Genomic DNA, 24,378 nt, shown 5'->3' on the forward strand with positions numbered 1-24,378 from the left:
TATCTGTGTTGTCCACCCCCCCCCCCCACCCCCCCTTTTCTGTTCCAAGGTAATTCAGACTCATCCAGTGGCATTGCCAATCTGCTGATCTCATGTCAGCACCTTTTTGTAACTGGTTTGATGGGGATGTCTCTCCTCACATCAACTGAACTAAATCCTATTGTTGTTCTCCATCTCCAGTGATGACTAGATGCCTTTTTCCATAACTACTTATTGCACACCGTATTAAGGTACCCGTGCTGCCAGAGCACCCCTGAAACTCTGAGATGTGTTGGTGAGAAATGCTGACAGATGGAAACCACGAGCAGCGCTGTACAAAAACACAGGGCGAGACAAGACGGCCACATATTTCTCTGTTTTGCTTTTATTGCAAACAAATATAATACAAAAGATAAGCTTTTAAGAAAATGCCATGTTTACCTAGGGAAACTGCATTAAGAAGATGACAAAATGGGAACTAATGAGACAGAATATAAAATGGGGAACACAATGTTTTTGATAAACAAACAAACAAAAAAAAAACCATGTTGATTCCAGCAAATTCTTTACAAAACGGCTGCTTTTATATTCATTTAGACATTTGTTAGAAATAGAGTGACAAAAGGAAAGACTTCCAGTTTTTCTTTTTACTTACTCGTGTAATTATAAGTATTCTGTACATAACTAGATCATGAATAAAAGAAACTTTTATAAGGAAAACATTTACAAATGATAAATAAACAAATTTGTACCACATATGGCAGCAACCTATTTCTCCTCAGCTAGCTGCTGCTGAATTAAAACGACAATTGCAAATAGTTATTTTCAAATAAAATTAATGCTAAAGAATAAATTAAGACAAGGGTTAGGAAAAAAAAAAGTTGAGGCAGAAGGCTTGATAGAAACACACCGGACTCAGACTTGATGGTTGCTGAGAATAATGGGGTCAAAGGTCACTTCTTGTATCTCATCAAGCAGGAAGTCAGAACTATGCTGTAGTTTTCACACTGCAATTCAAAGTGGACGAAGCCTCACTGCCGTAGCTCTTGAGGCACCAATGGTTTCAAGGCAAAAAAACAAAACGAAAACAAAACAAAGCAAGCATTGCTGTTACAGCTAGCAACACAGTAAGGCCCTTAGGAGAGTTACATGGCACCTGCTATAGCGTTTCCAACACAATAAATTTGAGCTAAAGCAAACAAGAAGTAGAATATTTGACTAATTCACTGATGACACGGTCATATCATGGCCAAAAATTCTAATCTATTTCAAACGTGCGTCGCTCAATCCTTGCATCTCATTGGAATTACATTAAAATATGTACAGTACAAAAGTTCAAAGCAGAATATAGGCTATTATGAGACGGCAGTGTCAGTAAACGGTTTCTTACTTCCTGTACAAAAATACATTAGTCAGAAGTAAGGCCACTGAAGGGTGTTTTTACCCGGCATTCCTGCTCTGTTACGTTTGTTAAACCTTCAAATCGTGACGACGAGGGTGCTGATGACACTGAATATGATAGTAATGACAAGAGCAGAACACATACACAGTACATACTAATATATTTATAGCCAGTATGTCCTCACAGAGGATTTTACTTTTTTTAAAACATTATATCTAAAAAAATATAATCACAATTCAAACCAATACAAAAGGCACTGTTGTGAGCCAATCCAAAGATGTGTTTTTTCAGAACCTTAAAAAAAAAGTTCTTGTCATGTTTTTCTGTTGGCAATGAAAGGTGTGTGACGTAACGGTGCAAAGGCCACCTAGCAGAAAGAAGTCTGGGATATATGTGTTGTATAGTCAGTGCTCAGGCTGCCTCCTCAGGGCCTGGAAAGTTGTGTGTAAATGGGCTGCTCCCAGTGCTGCGGACTGTGGGTCTGCGGCACAGAGGGCACCCCGGTGGTGTCAGCAATTGGGGTGTACATCGGCCTCTGGCTGGGGCTCATGTAGCTAAAGGTGGAGTACAAGCTTGAGCCTTGGCCAGCTGCGTGACTGTAGTAGGAGTTGGCACCACTTTGGTGGTCTGAATAGTCATATTGTGATCTGGTGATGGAGGGGTAAGAATTGGTGCTGTAGTGCTGGAGGTTGAAGGACCCATAGGTGACATGCTGTGGGGAGCCCTGCTGCTCACTGTAGTGGCTGGGGCTCAGCTGCTCCGTCTTAATCTGGGTGGTTCTCTGTTGACCCTGCTGGCTTTGCTCTCCTCCTCCACCCAGAGTGGTCAGAGAGAGCTGCTGTTGCTGTTGCTGCTGCTGCTGCTTGGACATCCAGGCGTGGGCTCCAACACTGGCTGGCTGGCCGACAGAGGAGCTGTTGATAGGGTAGCCGCTGCTGTAACCAGCCTGCGCTGCACCATTCACCCCAGCATGGCTGTGTGGTGGCAGGTACTGATCAAACTCATCAACATCGAAGCTTCCTATATTGGAGATGACATCAGTGCTCAGCTCACCGATGTCCACAGCTCCAAAATCAATGTTGAGCTGGCGGCTAGTGCCCTCCTGCATGGGCCGCCCCTCACGTTTCAGATCAGCTTTGCTGGAGGGAAGGTCTGTCTTCGGGGTGGTTGGGGGTGTTGGTGGACCCTGTGACTGACCTAGTGAGACAAAGGCAAAGTTAGACATTTGTTTAACATAACATTTTTCTTAAAAAAGTTTGAATTTAAGAACATGTTTCCCACATGAGATATAAAAGCTTAACTGTACATGCCTCGAGGAGAGGTTTATTGTAACTACAGGCAGGTGTATTTGCATGATGGCTTGTAAAACCTAATAATCATTAACTACTAATCATTAACAGTTCTCCAGTTAAGGCCCTGAGGGCTTCTAAAAAATATCTTTTTAATCCAAACTGAAACTTTTGAAAAAACATAAACATTACAGAAAATATATTTGCTTTTTATTTCTTGTTCCCTCACCTGAGTGCTCTCCCGGAGAGTGCACCTCGCCCATACTTGAAGCCGGGGAGTCGGCCTGCTGCAACGCCTTGAAAATGGCATTTGGAGAGATATGAGTTTGGTCGTTGTCCTCCGGTTCGCTTTGCCCGTTCTTGACAGACTTTCTCCGCCTTGGCTGATATTTGTAGTCGGGGTGATCCTTCTTATGTTGCACTCGCAAACGCTCAGCCTCCTCCACAAACGGGCGCTTCTCTACCTCATTGAGCAATCTGAAAATAACACACGGAATTGTACAAACTTGTTAAACTGCGCTTCGTAAACAGTTGCAGAAGCTAAGCACACTGATTCAATCTGTGCAGTTGGTAATTAGCGCTGATCATTACAAAAAAAAAAGTTAGCATCGTAATTCTTTAGAAGTCATTGTATGCATAACAATGAACTTAAAATACTCATAAAATCAAAAGCATAGGTGAGTAGAAGCATTCAAACCAAAATACTGCAAAACTAAACTTGAAAGAGCAGGAATCTGTACGTTAATAAATAATGTGCCGCGCACAGCGGCGCGTAAAAGTGCATTATAAAAGTGAACGATAAACTAAGGCGAGCCTACCTCCAAAGTTTGCCCAGGGTTTTGCTGAGTTCTGCGTTGTGCAGGTGTGGGTATTGATCGGCCAACTTTCTCCGTGCAGCTTGAGCCCACACCATGAACGCGTTCATGGGTCTTTTGACGTGGGGTTTGCTTTTACTCGAGCCGTTGACGCGCACCGGCATAGGCACGAGCGTCCAGTCGTAACCCTTCAACACCTGAGACACCGCGTCTCTGATACACACGGGAAACTTTTCCTCTTCGGTTTCCTTCTTATAGTCTTGACCCATGAGGAGGTGGTTGTCGGACGGACGAGTGTTTTCAGTGTCCGAACCCGACCCGGACGGACAAGGCGAGCCCGCGGAATCCTCAGACATGCTTGGGCTGGGAGCGTCAGAGTGACACTTCTCCTGTTCTTCTGTCATCTTCAGGTAAGGGTCGAGGAGATTCATGCGAAAAAATTAAAGAACAGCTTCTCGCAGTTAAAAAAAAATAATTAAAAAAAATAGGAGGAAAAATCCTTCTTTCTATATCCAGGTGATATGCCCCAAAGCTGCAGTGTCAGCTTGCCGGGGGCAAACTTTAAAATGAAAAAATAAAAATAAACAAAAAAATAAGAAAAAATAAGTAAATATGGAAATATTTCTGTTCCGCTGAATGCTCACAATTTCGCAGAGAAGAAAACCATCTGTAAGTGGTCGCTTTCAAATACTTAGCTTCGAAACTGTGACTTTGAAGACAAACGTGAGAGTACTGCTGTTGCAGGATTGCTGAAGAGTCTATAGACACGGGAGGCGATGCCTGGATTTATGTTTTAACGGCAAGGAAATGATTGGGGGAAACTTTTTAGTAGGCGGGGACGTAATTTGACTCTGCTCCAGAGAAGTCTTGCAGTCAACAACCGAAAACTCAGCTCAAGTTAGGAAAACGTGTTTTTCCCCTTATTGTCTTTCATTTCATTTCAACTTTGTAACTTTGTACCTTTTTAAAAGAGCATGCTTATGATATAAACTGATTTAGTTACTCGTACATTAAAATCAGATAAAATGAACTTCCTTTTTATGGTAACAGGCACAAAACCCGCCCTATCTTTAATATAGGTATGATTCTCATTAAAACTCTTGTATTTTTCTTTTTTTTTTAAACTTGATTATAAAATCAAGTTTGTTTTTGTTTCTTTACTGAAGTCATACTTACTAATCTTCAACCTTTCTTCAACTTCTTCTTCTTAGATTTATTTTAATACATTTGTTGGTGGAATGTAGATTTGGGATGTTGCAGTTTTAATCCTTTGCTTTACCAACTAAGTTTATCCTTGTGTTTCTGCTATTTTTCTATGATAAATATTGAGCGGTGTGAGTAATTTACAGGAAATAAGTAAAACATTTTATTTATTTATATTTTATAAATACAGGGTCACTTACGTTGAATCAGAGCTGAGGAACCGATGAAGAGTAGAGCTGATGTTTATGGGTCTTTGAATACAGGGAGGCAGTTATTGTCAAAAACTAGTGCTGCACAGAGACAGCTCTGCCAGTGAGTCCCTGCAGAGCTGCTCCGGAGCGGCAGCCTTCAGTCATCTCAGCTCCCTGCACAGTGCACATTGACCAACAGGGGGAGACAGCAGTCCAGAAACTTGAGAGGAAGCCGTGGATTTGTGGCGGTGCTGCAATGATTAAAATGGGTATTTAATTTATTTTTCTTTTAATAATTTAAATGTAATCGCCAGTTCAAAATTGTAGCTTCCTATCTGTGGACAATTAGTGGTCCAAACAGGTTGACCGCTCACCCTCATGTTTTCCCCTAAACAAACTCAACAAGTGACATCACTGGTGGTTATTTCTAACGTCATTTAGACAGACTTTCAGTATTATTTGAGTGAGGTAGGTTAGCTTTGGATTTAGAATTGGACGGGTGATTTGTCTTAAGAACTTACACGCAGGTTATATTTAAAAAAAGGTTTTGTCACTCTCTACATATTTAGACACTAACTTCTACTATAAGTAGATGTACTGTCTTTAAAAAAAATAATCAGAATGCATAAAACATTCATTGATTTTGTTTATACATTTCACACATTCAAAGTGAGGGCAACTTATTTTTATAAAAAGAGTGCATGAAAAACATGTCACAATGGCAAAATCTACTTTTCTGGATTTCCTCCAACACTTGTTTTCCTGTGGACAAAGGACACTTTGTTCAGAGTTCAGTCCCTCTAATCCATGTATTCAATTTTAGAAATGAAATCCAACTGTAAGTTATGAGATCACATGGAGCCACACAAAGGGACTGAAAGCTTCCCATTTTTATCACAACTTTATGATTTGGATTTCTATTAGTGAACATTTACAAATGCCACTGTGAGAAGTCTCAAAATCTTTGCTGTTAATACATGTTGATATAGCTTTAATGTTGCTTAAATAGAGAATATTTGTCATGGTATGGTGTAGTCAAAATATGTGCTTTAAACATGTACATAAACTATTTTACACATGTTGATTAATCTCTAAATATTTTAAAGAACTCCTTTCCCCCCATTTAAGTGTTCTCTTTTAAAAGTAAACGTCTATTGTTTCCTGTCTTGTTCCCATGATTTTCATTACATTTATTTTAATTCCCTTCTCATTGTGCTCCTTGCCTTCTTGGTCGACCAGATGTTGTGGCAGACGGCCCTTACAGCTTCCCTTCATATAACTAGATGACATAGATTCAAATGTAAAAAAGGCTGTTGGAGAGAAATACAAGCAATAGAGGAACATAGTAGAGGTTTTTTGTTTTTCCTTTAATACAGCCTATAATCTCATTAGAAACTGAATATTTGATCTAATTTACAGAATTTGCAGCTTTTAAACAGATATGGGAAGTGCAATAAGAGCTGCTGCCTTTTCAGTTTGCGAGGCAGCTCGTCTCGACACACTGAGGAGTAAACCCTGTGATGGCTAACACAGAGGCATCAGAGGAGTGGGACATGTTCGCACCCTCACAGTGCTGACTGCTAAGAGTTTGAGGTGCCCTACACAGCGGCGTACGCTCGATCAAGGGGACACACATCCTCAGGGGCCAGGCTCAGCGCTTTCGCGGAACACCCACCTGCAGGCTGAGCAGGTCTTGGGAAACTTCTCAGCTTGACTTCGAGCCATGGCGTCAAAATGTTGAGGCAAACACTGAGGGTAAACTGCCAAATCATGTCTTCCACCTCTCCTAGCGCTCTCAGATTCCACTGCAACCGTCTGAACAGACCGCCCCTCATTTTTTTTCCTTCTTTTTTCCCCCCCTTTCATTTGTGTGTGGATGTGTTAGTTTAGTGGGTGTGCAAATCTTTGTGGTGTTCCTATTGAAGTGTGTGAAAGAAATAGAAATGATAGTTTTTATGATGAGAATTGGTATTGGCATTGATCTTTTGTTTTCCATATTCTTGTTCTTTTTTTTTTTAAAAAAAAAGATTTTATCCAAATATCTTAAATAAAATAAATAAATAAAAACAAAAAATCCCCCCAGAAGTGGCTTCAAGCACTCGCAACTGACTTCACATCTGTTTGAGACGTACCACAACTAGCACATAATTCACTTGAAATGCAAAAGACCACAAGAGGGAAAACTAACAAAATCCTTTTTGGCAAAACAAATCAAGTGTCCTTCCGGGTACTTCCACAGTTTCGCTGTAACTGATTCTTAAACAAGTTATGTCTGAAACAGACCACACTTGTTGCAGTACCCATGGCATTCTCATAGGGATGGGCTTCCTCAGTGTTTGCCATTCCAGGTCAGAGTGCTTCGGCACTGCTTTGGCATTTTGCGGTGAGTAAAATTTAAGAGGGACTTTTTAAGACTTTGCCAGCCTTTTACTCCCTGCTCGGACTCTCTTGCACCTCTCTGATATCCCATTCAGAACCACAACAGCTCCACTTCATCAGAAAGACAGAGCCTAACGGCTTTCCGCCCAAAACACTGCAGATACATTTAGAGGTCAATATTTCAGGAAAATTCTGATTTATAATTAACATCATTTTTAAAAAGCTGATTTAAAATGATACTAAAGTGCGACATGCACTCACCTCACTCATGAGGTCAAATCAGATTATAGCTTATCTATGTCACTAAGGAAATACCTTCCAACTGAGAAGCAGATGTATTCTGGCCTTCACCCCTGTACAGGTTCAGCTGTGTGTACTAGTCACTGCTGTACACTTTCTTGCATATTTTCTTCTTGCTTTGACCTCCCCTGGAGATAGTGCAGCAGTAATCTCAGTCTTATCTGCTCTTGGCTTCTAGTAAACTGAAACATTGACGGTACCTATTGATAGTGTATCTGTAAGGAAGGAAACACACTCTGATTTGGGAAGACAGTGGAACCAATGGTACTTGGTAAACATAAGCTGTTTGGATAGGTGCAACTGCCAAGCATCAGTTTTTAAACAATATTTTTAATTATTTTCTTTCCTGGAAGCACACCTGAAAAGAAAATCCAATATTGAACTCAGCTGAGTGACTTTCAGGTACCTTTCATGCCTGCAGGTGAAGTGGCCTCAGACTCAGTTTGAATGACAATGAAATGCTAATGAAAGCAGAGTGTGATATCTGTAGGTCACTGGCCTCCATTTCCAATGACAGGCCTTGACCTATAATTATGTCTGAATGACAATAGCTCATTCGGAAGGTGTTGACAAAATGTTATGACATTACCCGAGTCTTTGCAGAGGTCGCTAAGGTGATTGCACTCTCAACAGGGGACCTCTGGAACGAGAGCAGGTGACAGTCACAAAGCATTACTTGAACAACATTAATGAGCTGCTGCTTTTCTTTTGACGTCTAGAGTTTTATTTTTTAAAGAAACACAGTAGATAATTTTTTGAAAAACTACATAAAGAAAGTAAAAAGTTGAAAATCATACTCAATAAGCTGCACTCTTGTTCAGTGTAATATACAATCAAACAACCATAAAAAGCCTCATTGCTAAGATAAAAATGTCACAGTAACATTTTGCATAACAAACACTAATAAATTGGAGTTTTTCTTTTTTGTTGCCAGTGAAATACTTTACCCCCCAAGGGCCGGGCCTTCTTGTTTAGGTTATTTTGAGCAGAATGCTGGCAGAGTTGTGAAACTCGTCTCTGTCATGGATTTTTGCACGTTTGTGTCTAGAGCGTAGCGCTGACTCAGACTGGCTGACAGTGCTAGCAGCTTCCTGGCACCACTACACATAAAAGCTCCCATCCACGACTCTGGGTGATGTCAGACCAGCGCCTACCCACAGAGACACTTTTCACGTTGAACCTGTATGCGCCTGGGTCTGGTCTACGAAATGGAATATCATACCCCCTCCCTCCACCTGTTTCAGCGATCAGGTGAAAAGGAGACTTTTGTTGTCGGCCGTAATGTCGCAACCTAAAAATAAACTCTAATGTGTTTCCCCTACTTCCCCTTCTTGTCTACGTCACCTGCGCTTGTTTAGATCCCCATTTGTTTATTTCTCAGTACAGCGTTTGTTTATGTGCTGGCTGATATTTGCTTATTCTCAGTGACATTAGAGTGTTTACACTGTTATACACGTGGGTTTAAATACTAAGTAGAAATTACCCACACTGCACCTATTTACTCCTCTGTCAGCTTTCTCCCCCCTTTTCTCTTGTTTCATTATCCTCCCAACTTAACCTGGCTCTTTCAGCACGGCTCATTTTCTGGGAGCACCGATGAAAAGGGGCCATTCTTTCCACACGGTCATGGAGATACTAGAAATACCAAGTTAATGAAAGAGTGATGATATCTAATCACCTTCCAGAGCATAGCACCTGCATCAGAGCCAGTGCCCCAACCTTTGCAGAAATCTCGCAAACGGATGCTCTACAGATGCACTTCCTCTTAGCTGCTCACCATGTGCCTTTGATACCGCTTGTTGCAGGAGAAGCAGGAATATCTTGTGTGGTCAGAAAAAAACTAGTCTTCTTAGGTGTTCAGGGATTTCAGCATTAGACCGTGGCAATAAGATTATTACATTCAGAAAGGGCAGAGGTGAAATGAACAATGACATACTTCAAGGGCTTTAAAACAGTGTCTTATTACAGTGGGGTGGGGTGTGTGTGTGAGTGTGTGGGGGGGAGCCAAGTCTATTCTTGTTAAAACTTATTTCAGAGAAAAGGAAAAAGAGAAGGTGAACAAATTGCTTTTAGTGACTGTAACCTGTGGAGACGGGGTTAAATTTGAATTTTGACAACTGACAGCGAGATTCTGACTCCAGACACTTTGGATTAGTCCCACAAAATATGATGCTTTTACTGTTATCATTTATGTGCAATGGAAAAGATGGTTTACATAGTGGGTTAAGTGTAATAATACAACGTTTTAAAACTCGGTAAGTTACAAATTACCTAATTGAAAAAAAGGAGCAATCAATATCAACTTTACTATTTTCTTTACTGTTCCTACACCACGCAGTCCAATAATTTCATACACAAAAAGCATGAAAACTGTTCTTAAATATGAGAGGCTTTCTCCTCACATTAGTCTTCTGAGTTTTCATCTTTTTATTTTGCTAAACTTTTTGGAGTTGTCTAATGATCACTTTGCAGCATGACCCGCAGCACATGTAGACTGTGAGAGACATAAGGTGATACGTGCCAAACATAACACAGCTCTCACGCCTGTGTGTATGTATGTCTCCCTTCTCTCATTCCTCTATTTCTTCCTTCCAGCTCCCTTTGGGTGCTTCTGTGTTCTGGCTGGGTCAGACACAGCAGGGAAGCGCCATCTAATTGGAGCAGCCCAGCGGTGCTGGCCCTGAACCTCCGGGAGCCAGGCTCATGCATTCTAATGTTACTCTGAAAGGAAATTGTTCTCCACTATTTCCTGATATCCAATATTTGAGCAGTTTGGTTACCTTTCTTAGTAGGAGTAAGAAAACTGTAACTGATTTACTGGATTTGCTGCACAGTTGAGTACCATCTTGTTTGCTGTAGCTTGCTGTGTCCGGGCATCAGTTTCTGGGCTATCTGTATTTTAAAGAGGAGTTTACACTATTAGCCAGTCATGCCAAAAAACTTGCAGATGGTGGCTATTGGAGCACAAAGCAAAGCACTGCTCCTGCTCACGAATAATTAACTAGCAGAATTGGATCATTTATCTTTAACCTTTAAATGAGTGTCTGAACGTGTCAGTTTGGGAAACTGCAAGCATGCATGTAAAAGTGAAAACAAGGAGGCAATAGTCAAATGCATAAATATGTTCTCTATATTAGCTGAAGTAAAAAATAAACCAACAGGTAAATATAATCCACTGTGGCAAAGCTTCAAAGAAACTCTTGCAAACAAGAGATGGTGAAGTGAGGCGGGTGCAGCAGAGGAGCAGATCAGATGACTCTAATGATGGGACATGCAGGCAAGAAAGCATCATTAAATTTAGCCACAAACGAGCTTTTTTTATTACTGAATGACTGAATGAATGAAACCCAAAACAAGAGAAGCAAGCAGATGGTGACTCTTGCTTTGATTTTAGAAGAAGTTGAGAGATAACACTCCATCTGGACAGAGAAGAGGAACATTTGAATCATGAAAAAGAGTATCAGGAAGCTATGACCCTCTTATTTCACTGCCACGGACACACTGTAATTAACCATCTAGAGTTACACAGCACCTACACCTCAGCGCACTCCTGTGACCTGAAACTGTGGCTCCAGCGCACTTTGGTTTGGTTGAAGTTGCTCACTGAAGCTTAACTCTTTTTTTTTAAACAATAGTATCTATGTAGAAGAACATGCAGGTGGCAGACCCTGAGAAGGAGCTGATGAAAACCAGTGGATGTATACGGTGTTGATGAGCATGTGGGGAGTGGAAGGTCTGGACGGTAAACCCAATCCACGTCTCTTGGGATGGCGCTTAAAGTCGTGCACGGAGCAGGGAGAAAATGGAATACCTCCGCACGTTTCCCACCAGCCCAAAGATCACAAGTGCAAGGGAGGGAGAGCTTGCAACAGAGACTGCGTGCAGTCCCACAGGGGGTAAAATGCGCAGTTTTTAATGCTGGCTAACAGCAAGTAAGAAACAACAACATAAGGAAAAAAGGAGAATATGAGGTGAAAGGGAAAGAATGTTACTTGGCAGTTTTAGTTTAGTTTATATAAGAATTTTGCCATCTGGCTTTGACATATATATAAGCGAGAGAGAGATATAAGAGAGAAAACAGAAAGCATATACATATACAACTATTTGTTTATTTTAAGAAACAGCTGTGAAATCCTTCATTCATATTGCATGGCACACATTTGGCCACTTTCATATTAGTACGAACCAAAAGCCAAATGTGAAAATGGAGATGTAAATCCTCTTTTTAGGCGTGACTAGGAAGAGTTTTGTCCGTGGCGGTGACAGGACATACTGTACTCGGGCGCCTCCTCAGCAGGCGCCAGCTGATTTTTATCTGTGTTGAAAACTGTCTCCGCTTCCCCAACTTCTCCGCTCTCTGGGGTTCTGCATACATTTCTCACTGGCATGATTGAAATCAGGTATTTCTTTATCAGACCTGTCCAAAATCTACTATCTTTTGGCTTGATCATGAAGCAGTTATTACTTCTACTTACTCTACTACTTAACCCATCATTAAGCAAATCTAGCAGAGTAAAATGGATTTTCTAGTCTGTTGATACTATTCTGTTTTGTTTTTGTTTGCATAGCTTGTTTTGCTTTCATCCTCGCATTAAGGCAATCCATTTTTGAACTGTGCCATGCATCAGCGTTTATGTAAGATACATAGGTCTTTGGCGACTGAATGTTGCTGATATATTTGTTATGGATACTGTTTTGCTTATGAATATTTAGCAGCTGAAGGTTAAAGTAATCCCTTTGTTGCATCTGGGTGTGTGCTGAGTGAAACCGGGATTCCTGTGTATGGAATTAAAGAAAATCCTCTGGGTTTCTTCTTTTTCTTCTTTTTCTTTTTTTGTTTTTGGAGGACTTCTGGTCTTAATTAGCCAGTGAGGTGCTCTTTGCCTGAAGGTTGGCAGGGTGGCTGTCTCAAATACAGTGGATCTCAGTGCTCTGCACTACCATTACAGTTTCAGTGAAACTATAATGGTGGAGCCAATTGGATAATAATGTTCTCATCCATCTGTAGTGGAGACTAGAGAGGATTAGCATTCCTATAATGTAAATTGCTTAATGGGTAGACACAATGCTAACAGAGTTTTGCCTCCATCTGTATTATTTGGATCAGTTTTTACTATGAACAGCAGGATTATTAATTTATCTTTTTCAGTAAAACATTCTGTGACATCAATGTTATCAGCATTATCATCACCACTATCTATAAAATCCACAGTTTGATTACTGAGGCAGCCTGAAAAGTCACATTACTTGGGGGGAAAAAGCATCAGCATTGCTGGATTCATCCCTTCACTTCCATGCTCAGTGGTATTAAGTTTTTTTTTTCTACTCAGGCAGTTTACTATGCAATTGATGAAGCGTTACTCCCAAATCAAAACCATAAAGGAATGTCCTTGCCTGCAATTCCCTAAACCATCTCTTCCCTGTTCTTCCTCTACTCCTCTCCCAAAAAACCAAAAAATAAAAAATAAAAAAATCTCCCTGCTTTACCCTTCGATGAAAATTCAGATTACTAACCTCACAGCCATTCACTCAGACAGACTAATGGAGGCCAGATATGCCTTACAGTCTGTCATAAGATTTCTGCAACACTCAGAGCCTGATCACCATTTAACAGTTGTCTCACCAATTATTGCTTATGCTCTGCAAAATGCTACCTATTGCATATGAAAAGGTAGAATACGGTGAAACCAACAACAGATGTGTGAGCACCGCCTGCCTGAAAGAAAAAGGCCAACAAAGTTACCACAGGACACATGAGCAGGACCGCTGCCAAAAAAGCATGCATTTAGGTTTGAAAGAAATGCATCAATAAGCTGATTAGCCACTCGGTGGCATTAGGAGTTCCAGCTTTAGTGAAAACCTGCATTTTCAGATGTAGCTCTGTTGCCGTATTAATATTTCACATGACAATTATGATATGCATACAAAAATTTTACAGCAAGAAACCAATGTTGATAGTTAGGGTCCAACAACAGTTTATCACTTTTTTTTCCTGTGCAGCTCGCAACATGAGTTTTTGTGGTTATGATAACATCATTGGACAGGAAACACGAGTTGTCTGATGATAAAGTTTTTAATTATGAAACCATTAGCAGATTAGATAACAGCAGTATTTGAAGTCAAAACATCAGCATTGCTTTAATGTTTCTATTACAATTCGTACTCTTGTAGGGAATTGATGAGTGTGCAGCATTATAGAAACCAAGTAACAACTGCAACTTTTTTTCAGAGGGAGGTTTGTGATCAAAAACTTGTTTTTGCTGATGTTGTTGAGTTGTGAGAGTTTACCCTTGAATTTGGTATAAGGTGGGAAGATATCCGACGTCTTCCGGGCAGCTGAATGGTCCTCTCTGCCTTACTTCCTGAAGGGCACGAGGTGTTCCACCCCGAATCTTTAAATCCTAGGGGCTGGCTATAGCACCTCCATTTTCATTACTGTAGCACAATTTGTGATTTGCCTCAAGCAAATAATGTTATGGTTTTTAATTGTATAGCATATTTACAATCATTAGTAATAATTTATTTTACAGAAGACAAGAAAAGGAAATGCTTGCAGCCTTGTATTTAAGTACATGTCAAAATTGTCACGTTAGCTACTGTTAATATTTAAAGGCAAATGTTCCTGAGATCATTTCATTTGGAGAAGATTTTTATGATATTTCCACAGCCATTCCAAAGCTGTTCTATCTGTTACATCTTCTTCCACTTTTAACCTTTCCGCAGCTACTAATCGTAACTATATTTTGTCATTACCACAAACGTTAGCCATGCTTGAATCCTTGAAAACACAGACACACACAAAAAAGAAAACACCACTCTGTAAGGGGTACATCAATTTGGTCGTAAAAGCCACTTGTGAAATAAATGTATCCCTTAAAAGTAGTGAAATGAATATTTATTAGATCTTTGTGTATTAGATGACTTTATTTTAAAGGGGGTTTTTTTACGCTTCCTCGGGGTGACTATAACCTTTACCTTTATTTTAGGGTAGTTTTTATTTGTATTTGTGGAGGCTTTCTCGAAAATCATCTAACAGTCATATACTTTAAAAAACATTTGCCATGTTGTTTTCAACTCCTTTTTCGAATGTATTTTGCAGAATCAGCACGGAAAGAGAGACAGAAAGACATTTCTGCTGTGCAGCCTTTACACTTTCTCAGCTAATTTTCAGCCTTGCAGGCATTCTCCTGCGCTGAGGTTTGAGCTGTAACGCATGTGCTTGGCAGTCATCTCATTTCTCTGTTTGAGTCCAGATGTTGCTTTGGCTGATGCACAGCACACTTGTCAAATGAAACCTAGTGATGTTTAAGTGGCAATTAGTCTCTTTGTGCTCAAGTGTATCTACACACTTGAATGTGCACAGACACACATACTCAAGCAGAAATCTGCCAACAAATCTGCATTTGCCAGGAGGTAATCATTTCCATGTTGCGCTATAAGAACTCAGCAGCTTTTTCTTTGCAAGTGTCTGCAAACATATGCAAATTAAAGCAATATTGCAAAGGTTGCAATTTAAAAGACCTGTGGTAGGAATGTTTGGTATAAAACCCTATCTTGGAAGGAAACACAGCAGATTTTGCACCTGGTATGTGGTTAAATTACTTGTGCTATAAGTCCAATTTTTATTTCATCTCATAACATTTGATCAGTCGATCAATAGTTTTGCTTTTCTTTTAAAAATAATGCCAGCAGTTGCTAAAACTTGAATTTTGTTGGCAATCCTGTGGAAAAATTTGGGAGGGAAAGGAGTGGCAAAAGGAAAAGGGTGGAAACACTGGGTAGGAGGGGTGGTGCAGTGGCTGGGAGGGGCTGCTGGAGCTGACATTCCAAGTCCTCAGCCCTATTTAGGCTTGTAATATTTTCTTCATGTCCACACAGACACTGGTCATAAAATTGTCTTTTGACTTATTGCTTTATTACTGGGATATTTTTCATACTCAGATCAGGTAACTGCAGATCAGGCAAGCTTGATTCTGAACAATCACTGCTTTTCCTGCTTATACTGGAAATTACTCACGTTGAAACAAAGCATCCACTGTGGTTATTTTTCTCCATCTGTGGTCTGACCTCTGATCTCCAGCAAATAAATCAGCTCTTATTAATCCCCAATTGAAAGAATCACGTCCAAAATATTGCCACAGCATGTTTATGTATGAATTGTCTATTTGTCACAACACTGAGAACACGTGGAGAAAAAAAGAGTGATCCCTGGGGCACTTTTATGGCTCCTGGTTTTATAAGACAAGGGTGGAATGGTAGAGGTGAGGGGGAGTCAGTGAGCTTTAACAGGCACTTGGGGTTTGATAGCTGCTGAGGAGCTACTTGAGGAGTTGTGTCATTTTACAACTTGTGTTATAGAGGCGCACGGCTAAGTTGCATCCAAGACCTCAGCTGTGTAACAGACTGGCTGGGCTGTGAGTCACGCAAGTGATGCTTTTCTCCTGTTATATGGGGAAAAGTGGGAGCTGGGTGGTGGATATAGTGTGAGTGTGAAAACCTAAATAAACCCACTGTAGGTTTCAGGAAGGGAAATACTACAAACACCTGTTACCTGGGTGTGAAGTGCCAAAAACCAATTAGATAAAAATTAGGAAATGGGAATTTGAGTATTCCCCTGTACACTCTGGGAATCATCTTTTTATAGAGGGCAAAAAATCTATGAATGTAATCTTTGGAAAGCTATGAGCTATGAGTGACCATAACTGATCAAGGAAGCAAATCTTTCTCTGTCGTTACATCAAAGGGTGAAAAAGAGTATAAAAGTATAAAAACACTTGATGTGAGAGAAGCTTAAAGGTTTGATGATTACTCTCTTGATTACCTAACAAAATGCAACACTTTCACTTAGCACTTACTTGTCTGAGTAGTAAATCTGTTTGTTTGTTCCGAGTACACGTCTGAGGCTTGAAAACAAATCTTCCCCTCATTTGATTTCATCTATTTGGAGAAGCTCTTTTAGTCTTGTTAGCCTTGTTAATATGAGTGCATTAAGACTGTATGACAGGTGAATGATCACTGATCCCAGTACACAAACCAGATGTCCTAAATGTAAGTTTAAGGTCAGAGGTTAACGTACTGCTAGAGGCAATACAAGACAGCGTTCAATATGTGGGATTTTATAGGATTGCCACTGGATCCCAGGAATAGAAATTTATCAGATGATTTGTCTCAGTTTCCTGACAGAGAACAGTGGATTTATATCCTCAAAATGTTATTTAGATCTAATAATTAAGATGCCACATGGATCAACAGCTTATTCATACATCAATTATGATGTTTATCTAAAAGTTTGCTAGGAAACTATTCCAGCGGTAAAAAAAAAATTATTTTAAAATCTCAGTTATTAGATTGATTGTGTTTGACTAATGCCTCATATTAAAATAAAAATAAAGACATATACAAATAAAGGGCAAGCATCTGTTGGTAATTACAGACCATGTAGCAGTGGCCTTGATGAGAAAGAACACTTTTCTCACTGCCTCTAAAGAAAAGTCAGCGTATGCCAGAGAAAATTATCAGTGGCTGTGTCCCTTGAGTTCTGCAGCTCTACATGCAGACCACCTGAATAGCTGTGAAATGCTGACCTGATCAGGCCTTCCTGTTTCCCTTTGTGTGAGCATGCATGGCTCAGTGCAAAGCAAGCACAGAGATGCTACGTGTTGGGCTTGCTTCAGGTCCTGCAGTCAACCAACTGTGTTGAGACAGATTGAACTTTTGTTTGGAACTGACATGTCGGGCCGTCTGCATCTTGCCAAGTAGCCTTCAGAGACGAGGAGGGAAAGGAACTGCTCAGTAAGCCTGTCTCATCTCAGCATCCACCCGCTCAGCCCCGCTTTCCGGCCGGGGCTTTTAATTGTGTCTCTAGGTGAAGTGGTAGCGGCCCAGCAGTGGGGAGCTGACACCTATGTGTGATGTGAATAGGACCACACACCGCAATTACATGCTTTCACACACACACACACACACACACATTCACACAAATACTATTATGTATGCAGTACAATCACAGTTATAGGGATTAGACATGACTAATTTGGGATATTTAATGTCCACAGAAGTCCCTAGCACATACTAAGCTTCACCTAATCATGACGCTTACACGGAGGCAGTGTAACCTCCAATCCAAAATGATGTCATTGCTCAGATATTTTGAGAATACTTCAACGTTTCATGTTTAGGATAGTGTGTATATAAGCAGAGCCAGAAATACCCAAGTTGCCTCCACCTTCAGAAGGCTATCCCATAACAGTGATGTCACCAAGTCTTCCTCACACCAATCTGAAAATTGTCTTTTTTTTCCAGTACTGACTCAGGCTGACCACAGTCTGGCCAGCTTCCTGTCTGACCATCAGCAAACACAGAGAGACGGGTAGTAAACATAGGGGCATCCACCTGTTAACAGTGCCAAATCACACAGCCAAAAATAGCAGGGGAGACAGGATCAGCTCCTAATGGAGATATGTGCATGTTATAGGGTTCGGGCTGAACTGTATTTTTACACCATGATAGAAAACCTTTGTTCCAGTTTCACGCTTCTTTTTCTGTAATGTCAATGACTTAACCATTTAACCATGGAATACAGTTGCGGTGAATAAAATTACTAATAGTAGCCTCTCCAAAACACACAAAGATTGGCACAGCTCGCAGTTTTTTTTTAGCATTAGGCTCAAGCTCACAATCTTTGAGCCTTGACGTTCGACCACCTAGGTAAATTTATCTTATGCGTGTGCATGCAGCCGACCGGCCATCGTGTTTATGTAGCAGTAATTTGTAGACAGGTGGGATGAAGTCCTGTTGTTTTGCTTAACCTTCTCTGTGGTAATTCAGAACCCAGCTAACTAGACCTTACTTAACCCCCTGACTTTAGCCCCAATCAACACATGGATATTAGCCGCCATGTACCCCTACTTTTGTGTATCTGAGAACTGGTTTGTAGTAAAAACCTGTCAAAATATCCCACTGTCATTTCTCTTCAGCAACAGCAACAAGAGCTCTACAGTAATTTCCAGAAATCTGTCGAAATTGCTTAAGTCTTAAATTATGTATAATTGGTCCCTGCATTAGGTTACTGGGGGTAGCCCCCAATCATGTGGTTGTAAGCAAAAAGGGCTCTAGTCACTTCCAGCTGGTTAATAGCCAAGTGACTGCTTACTAACATCTCGCCAGTTGCTGAAGGTTAGCATAGATGAGTATTAGCTTGATGTAAAGTAAATTTACCTAAATGGCAGTGGCCCTTAAACCCAGCTCTGGTGAATGGCTCTCGTTGACTGTGAACAATTTCAGTCATTGTATAATCCTGACTTGTGCTACTTCTCAGTTTCTCTTCTGTGACAGCTTCCTCCTTCATCTTTCCTCGGCGAATTAACTTGCTTGAATTTCTTCTTTGCTAGAGAACGTTTTGTGGATGTTCTTACTACTTCCTCCTAACTGAACCCCCCCGCCCACATAAGCAGCATACGCTATGTCAGTATTATCTTTTTAGTACCTGGCTCACCTGTAACCTGAACTCACTAAAAAGCAGTGATAACAGGCTTCTCTGCATGGGGTCACACCGCATTAGGGTGAAACAGACTCTCTCTTTGTGCTTTACCAGTGAAGTTTAGGACCACGGCTAATCATGGGGGTGAAAGCGTACACCGTGCCAAATCAGCTCCAGCCAGGCCAGCTAAATTTATCTCAAACTTATTAACTTTGCTCAAGGCACAAATTGAAACCAGCTCGGGTGCTCACGCTCCAGAGGTGCCGAGTGTGAGAAGTGACAGTATGATTTACAGGGGGAGCCCTGCCACAGATGCTGCAGAAAGGGGGAAGGAGGGGTGAAGTGAGGCGTTTTATATCAGAAAACTCTGGAGTGATCACTGATCAGGGAAACCCCAAAGCTGAATTAAACTCATTTTGATGGCATCATTGTGAACACCAAGAGGTGGTGCCGCCATATGAATATTACTACTTAAATCTGCATTAGCAGGAAACCACCGGGCATCATCACATGAAATGAAATACCAATTAAAATGCCACCTATATCCTTTGAAGCCCAATCAATTTTCTAATTTACTTTTCAATTTATCAAATGATCAAATTATCATGGCTGTTCTCCTTTCGCTTTATTCAGAATTCAGAGTGTTTTTATGGTGAAGTTGTATTGGCAATGATGATGACAATAATTAATATACATACATATAAAAGTTGTGATTATCATGAATGCTCTTATTGTCCTCTTATTTTTAGTATTACTTCTACTGAGACTTCACGCTATATGTCTGATGGCGTCAATAGGAAATCCTTTTAAATCCCCTCTTGTTCAAATGATTTAGTTGAAGTCAGATAGCGTCTGTGAGTGTGTGGTTCTGTGGATGCATGCCTGCCTGCATGCTCATCCCTCCCCTTTTTCTGGGCTTTGTTAGGCCAGGTGTGCCTGTTCTCAGTGCAGTGCCCGGGGAGCCGTGAGAACGCAATCGCTGGGCCTTCTCTCCCTCCTCTATCTGATTTATTTCAGCCTCTATGGCATTTCAGCAAACAAAAGTGCCGCTCAGTATTGATCTGGATCTTTCCCATTTCCCCACTCTGCTCCCTTTGTTTTGCTCAGGTCTAGGATGGCTGCTTTAAATCAGACCCTCTTGACGTTTGCTTAATGTCTAATTAGCCATGGGTGGGCATGGCCTTTGATTATAGGAAGTGCCTGGGGGTGGGGCTGCAAAGACGGCTGAATTTTGACAAAACACTACAGACTGATCAATCATGCCCTGACACATTGTTTTGTCTTTAATTTTAGAGTGCTTGGTTAAGGGATATGTCCTCCTGGTCACCCTCTCCTGATTTCCTCTCACCAGCCCATGTGCCACTTTTCTTGGACCATGATGCGTGTCTCAAGATCCACTTACACTGACTCCAGGCTGTGCTGTGACTGACTCATCAATCTAAAATTCACTCAGTTGATACTGATAACTAAACCTCATTATTAGTATCACAGTTGTTTGTATCTGATCTTAGGCAAACATGTCCCCCATCATAAATGCTACTGAAGGACATTATTTCTGTAACTAGTGTATTGTGATAAGGACAAAAGCAAGTTTAATTTATTCAATACAGCACCAACTCACAACAACAGTCGTCTCAAGGTGCTTTATATTGTAAGGTAGACCTACCATGCATTTTGTTTTGCTAAGAGGTTTGGATCGGGAGTATTAAAAATACAGCTTTCTCACTCAGGCTCCACAAGCCTTCAAGGCTTTCCCCTCTATCCCAAACACTGGCCAGATGGCCGGAAAGTTGACTTTATTTAAATCTGGTAATTCTGGCTCCTTCCCTACCCCTCCCCACCCCCCACAACACTCCACTCCCACCACTCCTCCACTCCTTTGCCTTTCTATCTTCTCTCTGAAGATCACAGCGGTGGTGTGTCAGTGGGTAGCAGCTTCAGCTTAGCGTGGACCTGCGAGAATGACACGGCGATGATATGGATTACGGTTTAATTCACACACAGAGAGCGCTGAAAGGAGCGCAACAATAAAATGAAAGTCAGCTTAACAGAGAAATGTACTAAAATAATCATCTCAGGATGTACAGGGTTTTATTTTCTCTCCAAATGTTTAATTTGACCTATTTTGCTCATTATACTGTGGATACCGAAGAGGTAAAAAAAAACAGCATTTTTTTTAAAAAAAGCGGGCAAAACATTGTAAACGGTGACAAATTTGCATCTATTATAATGTGCATACTGTACATAGCAAATACTTTTTTGGCATGGACACCTCCCACTTAGGCAACTGCCACACTTTGTCTGTTAGTTATCATTACTGCACCTGCCTCTCATTGTCTGTTTAAACTGTCATCCCACCTGCAGTCCTCACTACAGTGGCTACCTGTCATCTAGCTTTTCACCTTTGACCGAGATGCCACGCTGACAGAGTAATGGCACTTATTACAGCCTTCATTAAACTGAAGGTCATAGGTCAACAAGCAGGCCACGGGACATCAGGCTGTCATTAAGGCTAATTGCTTGCTTGTGATCGTCCTCTGTCCCACAAAAGATTCTGTTTGGTCTTCATGACTATATCGTTTCATTACATTTCCATCAGAATCAAATTATAAATGACTGCTACAGAAATATTTGAAAAGATCAGATCTGTGGAACATAAAGTAATCATAAAGATCTATGTCACTCTTTCATTACTCCCTACCATAGCAGGTCTGCCTTTAAGCAACCCATTTTCTGAAAAGAGAGTACTCCACTCCACCAGTCCTCTACTGTGTGTCCATCTGAGAAGGAAACTGAATATAAATCCCAAACAATGGGCAGAGTGCCGGGGGAATAGGTCGAAATGGCCATTTAACAGGTGCACCTTCGTGGCCTCCGAACAGTTCCCACACATATCACCGAGACTGGTGGCCTGCCCTAGAGAGTACCCCTGAATCACCATCCAAGATCAAGTAGCGATCAATTAATGGGAGAACAAGGTATCCGCTGGGGGGATGTCCAGTGTCCCACCCACCCCTGCTTTGACTCATAGAAGTGCCCATTTGCAACCCTATCTGTGTGGTTGCTCCATGTCAATGAGTGTGTGGCTGGAAGGACGGAGATATTATCGGGGTGACTGTGAGAACCGACACTGGCATTTTCACCGGGCTGACCTTTGTTTGCGTGAGCGAGGGCTGATTGGCGAAACTGTGATGAGGTCACCTGGCACAGCAGCTGGGGGTCCCATATCTATTGTTTACCTGAAACACAGGGATGAGAACTAGGGAGGGGTGACAAATAGACTCCCTGGCTTTGTGAGCACACATTAGACAGGCGACTTCACAAAGGTTTGTGGCCATTGTAGCCAGACTACATGGGAAATTGTATTTTTCTCTTACATAACATCAGTCGAACACTTGCAGTCAGCTATTTGGAGTTTTAATTGTATTTGACATTCCTTTCCTATCTGTTTAAAGTAAAAAACAAAACTGTGTTTGCTCATGAGCTGTTACCGATAGGCCAGCATTGATCAGTGAGTGTGACTGTGCTAATTGCATTCTTGTCCCTGAGCAAATATACTTAATCCCAGTCGCTGATAAAGTCATGAAAGCAAGTCTTACGCTGAAAACACAAAATGAAGGCAGTGACAATACACGAGGGAGCCTATAACTCATATTGAAGACTCGATAACCTTGATAATACACGACGGGTACAGAGCACCTCCTTATTCCTAGAATCTTCTTGTTATGTAAACATATACCTGTGTTCATACCTGTAGATTTTTCAGTTCACTCCCAGAATCCAAGTTTATATCCATATTGTGGCTTTTCTTTTTAAGGCTGGGAATGTGGTAAAAAGTTATTCATAGCTTTTCCAACCTTAGCAGCTCCCAGGTGGCAGCACAGCCACCTCTGAAAGCCCAGGCAGTGAATAAAGCTGTAAGTTATAAACAGCCTTATATAACTTCACATCCTCAAATATCACTGGAACATTTTTCTTTTTTTAACTTTTGGGTAACCAGTGAGCCTCATTAATGCAATGATTGATGGCTAAACTGTTCTCTCAAATAACCTTTAAAAAAGGGAGTAAAATCACAGTATTTATGCTAACACTGTTAAATATAAGGACGCACAGTAAATATATTGCATGTTCTGTATAAAATATCCTATATGATATTTATAAGATACATCAGTCCCGTTTCAATATTGTAGTTATTTGAATTCACATCATTGTGATGAGTCCCCATGCAATATGAGTCTGCTTTCCCCCTCTGATTAAATGGACCCTATACTTCCCAGCACTCTGCGTTTTCCTTTCTTTTCACCACCAACAGACCACGGAGTGACTGACAACTAACCTGCAATTACTGTGACCAGACAACCTCAGCAAACTAGCTTATAATCACTAGTATCAGGCAAAGTAGGAAGACAGAAGACAGAGGAACACCCCCTAACACACACACACACACACACACACACACACACACACACATATCTGATTTGTCCATTGCCCTATAAGACCAAAGGAGAATTGCACAAGGTATTAGTAAACAAGGGAGGTCTCCAGATTCTTAGGGGTTTCCTTTTGTGTTCCCTAGACAAATTAATTTAGCACCTCTATTACAAAGCTGTTACTATGGCAGTTATCATAACTGCTACGTTATCACAACTGGAGGATGTCCAAAAAACCCCAAGAGTTACATGTTAGGCTCTGCAGGCCACAGCTAGAAAGTTACATATTAAAGTTCATGGCAGCAGTTTGAAAAAAAAAAAAAAAAAGACTGAACAACTGAACAACTCTTTTTGGTTAGAAGTGCTGCAACAAACAAATTCCGGAATAATGTACTTTGAATAGACAGGAACAAAGTGGAGATGTTTAGCCATAACACATAGTGACACATTTGGCGAAAACCAGACGCAGCATATCAACAAAAACAGCGGATATATCAGCTGTCAAGTACGGCGGTGGAGGCGTGGTGATTTGGGCTTGTTTTACGGCCACAGATCATGGACTAAATTTGGTTGTGCAAGAGGACTAAGACACTCGTAAATCTATAACAAATGGCTGAAAAAAGTAACCAAGGTGTTAGTGTTAGGCTCAATCAAGGTCCAGAGCTCAAATAAAATGATTTGGGGAGGACCTTAAGAAGGTCGTGCAAAAATAAATCCCTGCAACCCTCAATGAGCTGAAGCAACATTGTTAAGAACAGTGAGCTAAGATTCCTCTATTGAGGGAGAGACTGATCAGTATACATAAAACAGTTACTTCAGGTTAGTGCTGCTAAGAGTGTTTCTACATGACTGTAAATCATGGAGTTTTGTGTGTATATATATATATATGTATATATATATATATACATGTA

The 24,378-nt window shown here is 40.9% G+C and overlaps 1 protein-coding gene across 1 annotated transcript; it reads right to left on the minus strand.

Annotated features, from left to right (window-relative positions):
• Positions 1 to 346: 346 nt before the first annotated feature.
• Positions 347 to 4,236, minus strand: LOC102795974 (transcription factor Sox-9-like). Its single transcript, XM_006791412.3, has 3 exons — positions 3,489 to 4,236; positions 2,900 to 3,147; positions 347 to 2,578 (listed from the first exon to the last, which is right to left on the minus strand). The coding sequence occupies exons 1-3, from the start codon at positions 3,914 to 3,916 to the stop codon at positions 1,806 to 1,808; spliced, it is 1,449 nt and encodes a 482-aa protein (XP_006791475.2). The 5' UTR covers positions 3,917 to 4,236; the 3' UTR covers positions 347 to 1,805.
• Between the last annotated feature and the right edge of the window lie 20,142 nt (positions 4,237 to 24,378).

This window comes from Neolamprologus brichardi, chromosome 4 (assembly GCF_056152115.1).
Source record: "Neolamprologus brichardi isolate AB-2024 chromosome 4, ASM5615211v1, whole genome shotgun sequence".
NCBI classification, from domain to species: Eukaryota; Metazoa; Chordata; class Actinopteri; order Cichliformes; family Cichlidae; genus Neolamprologus; species Neolamprologus brichardi.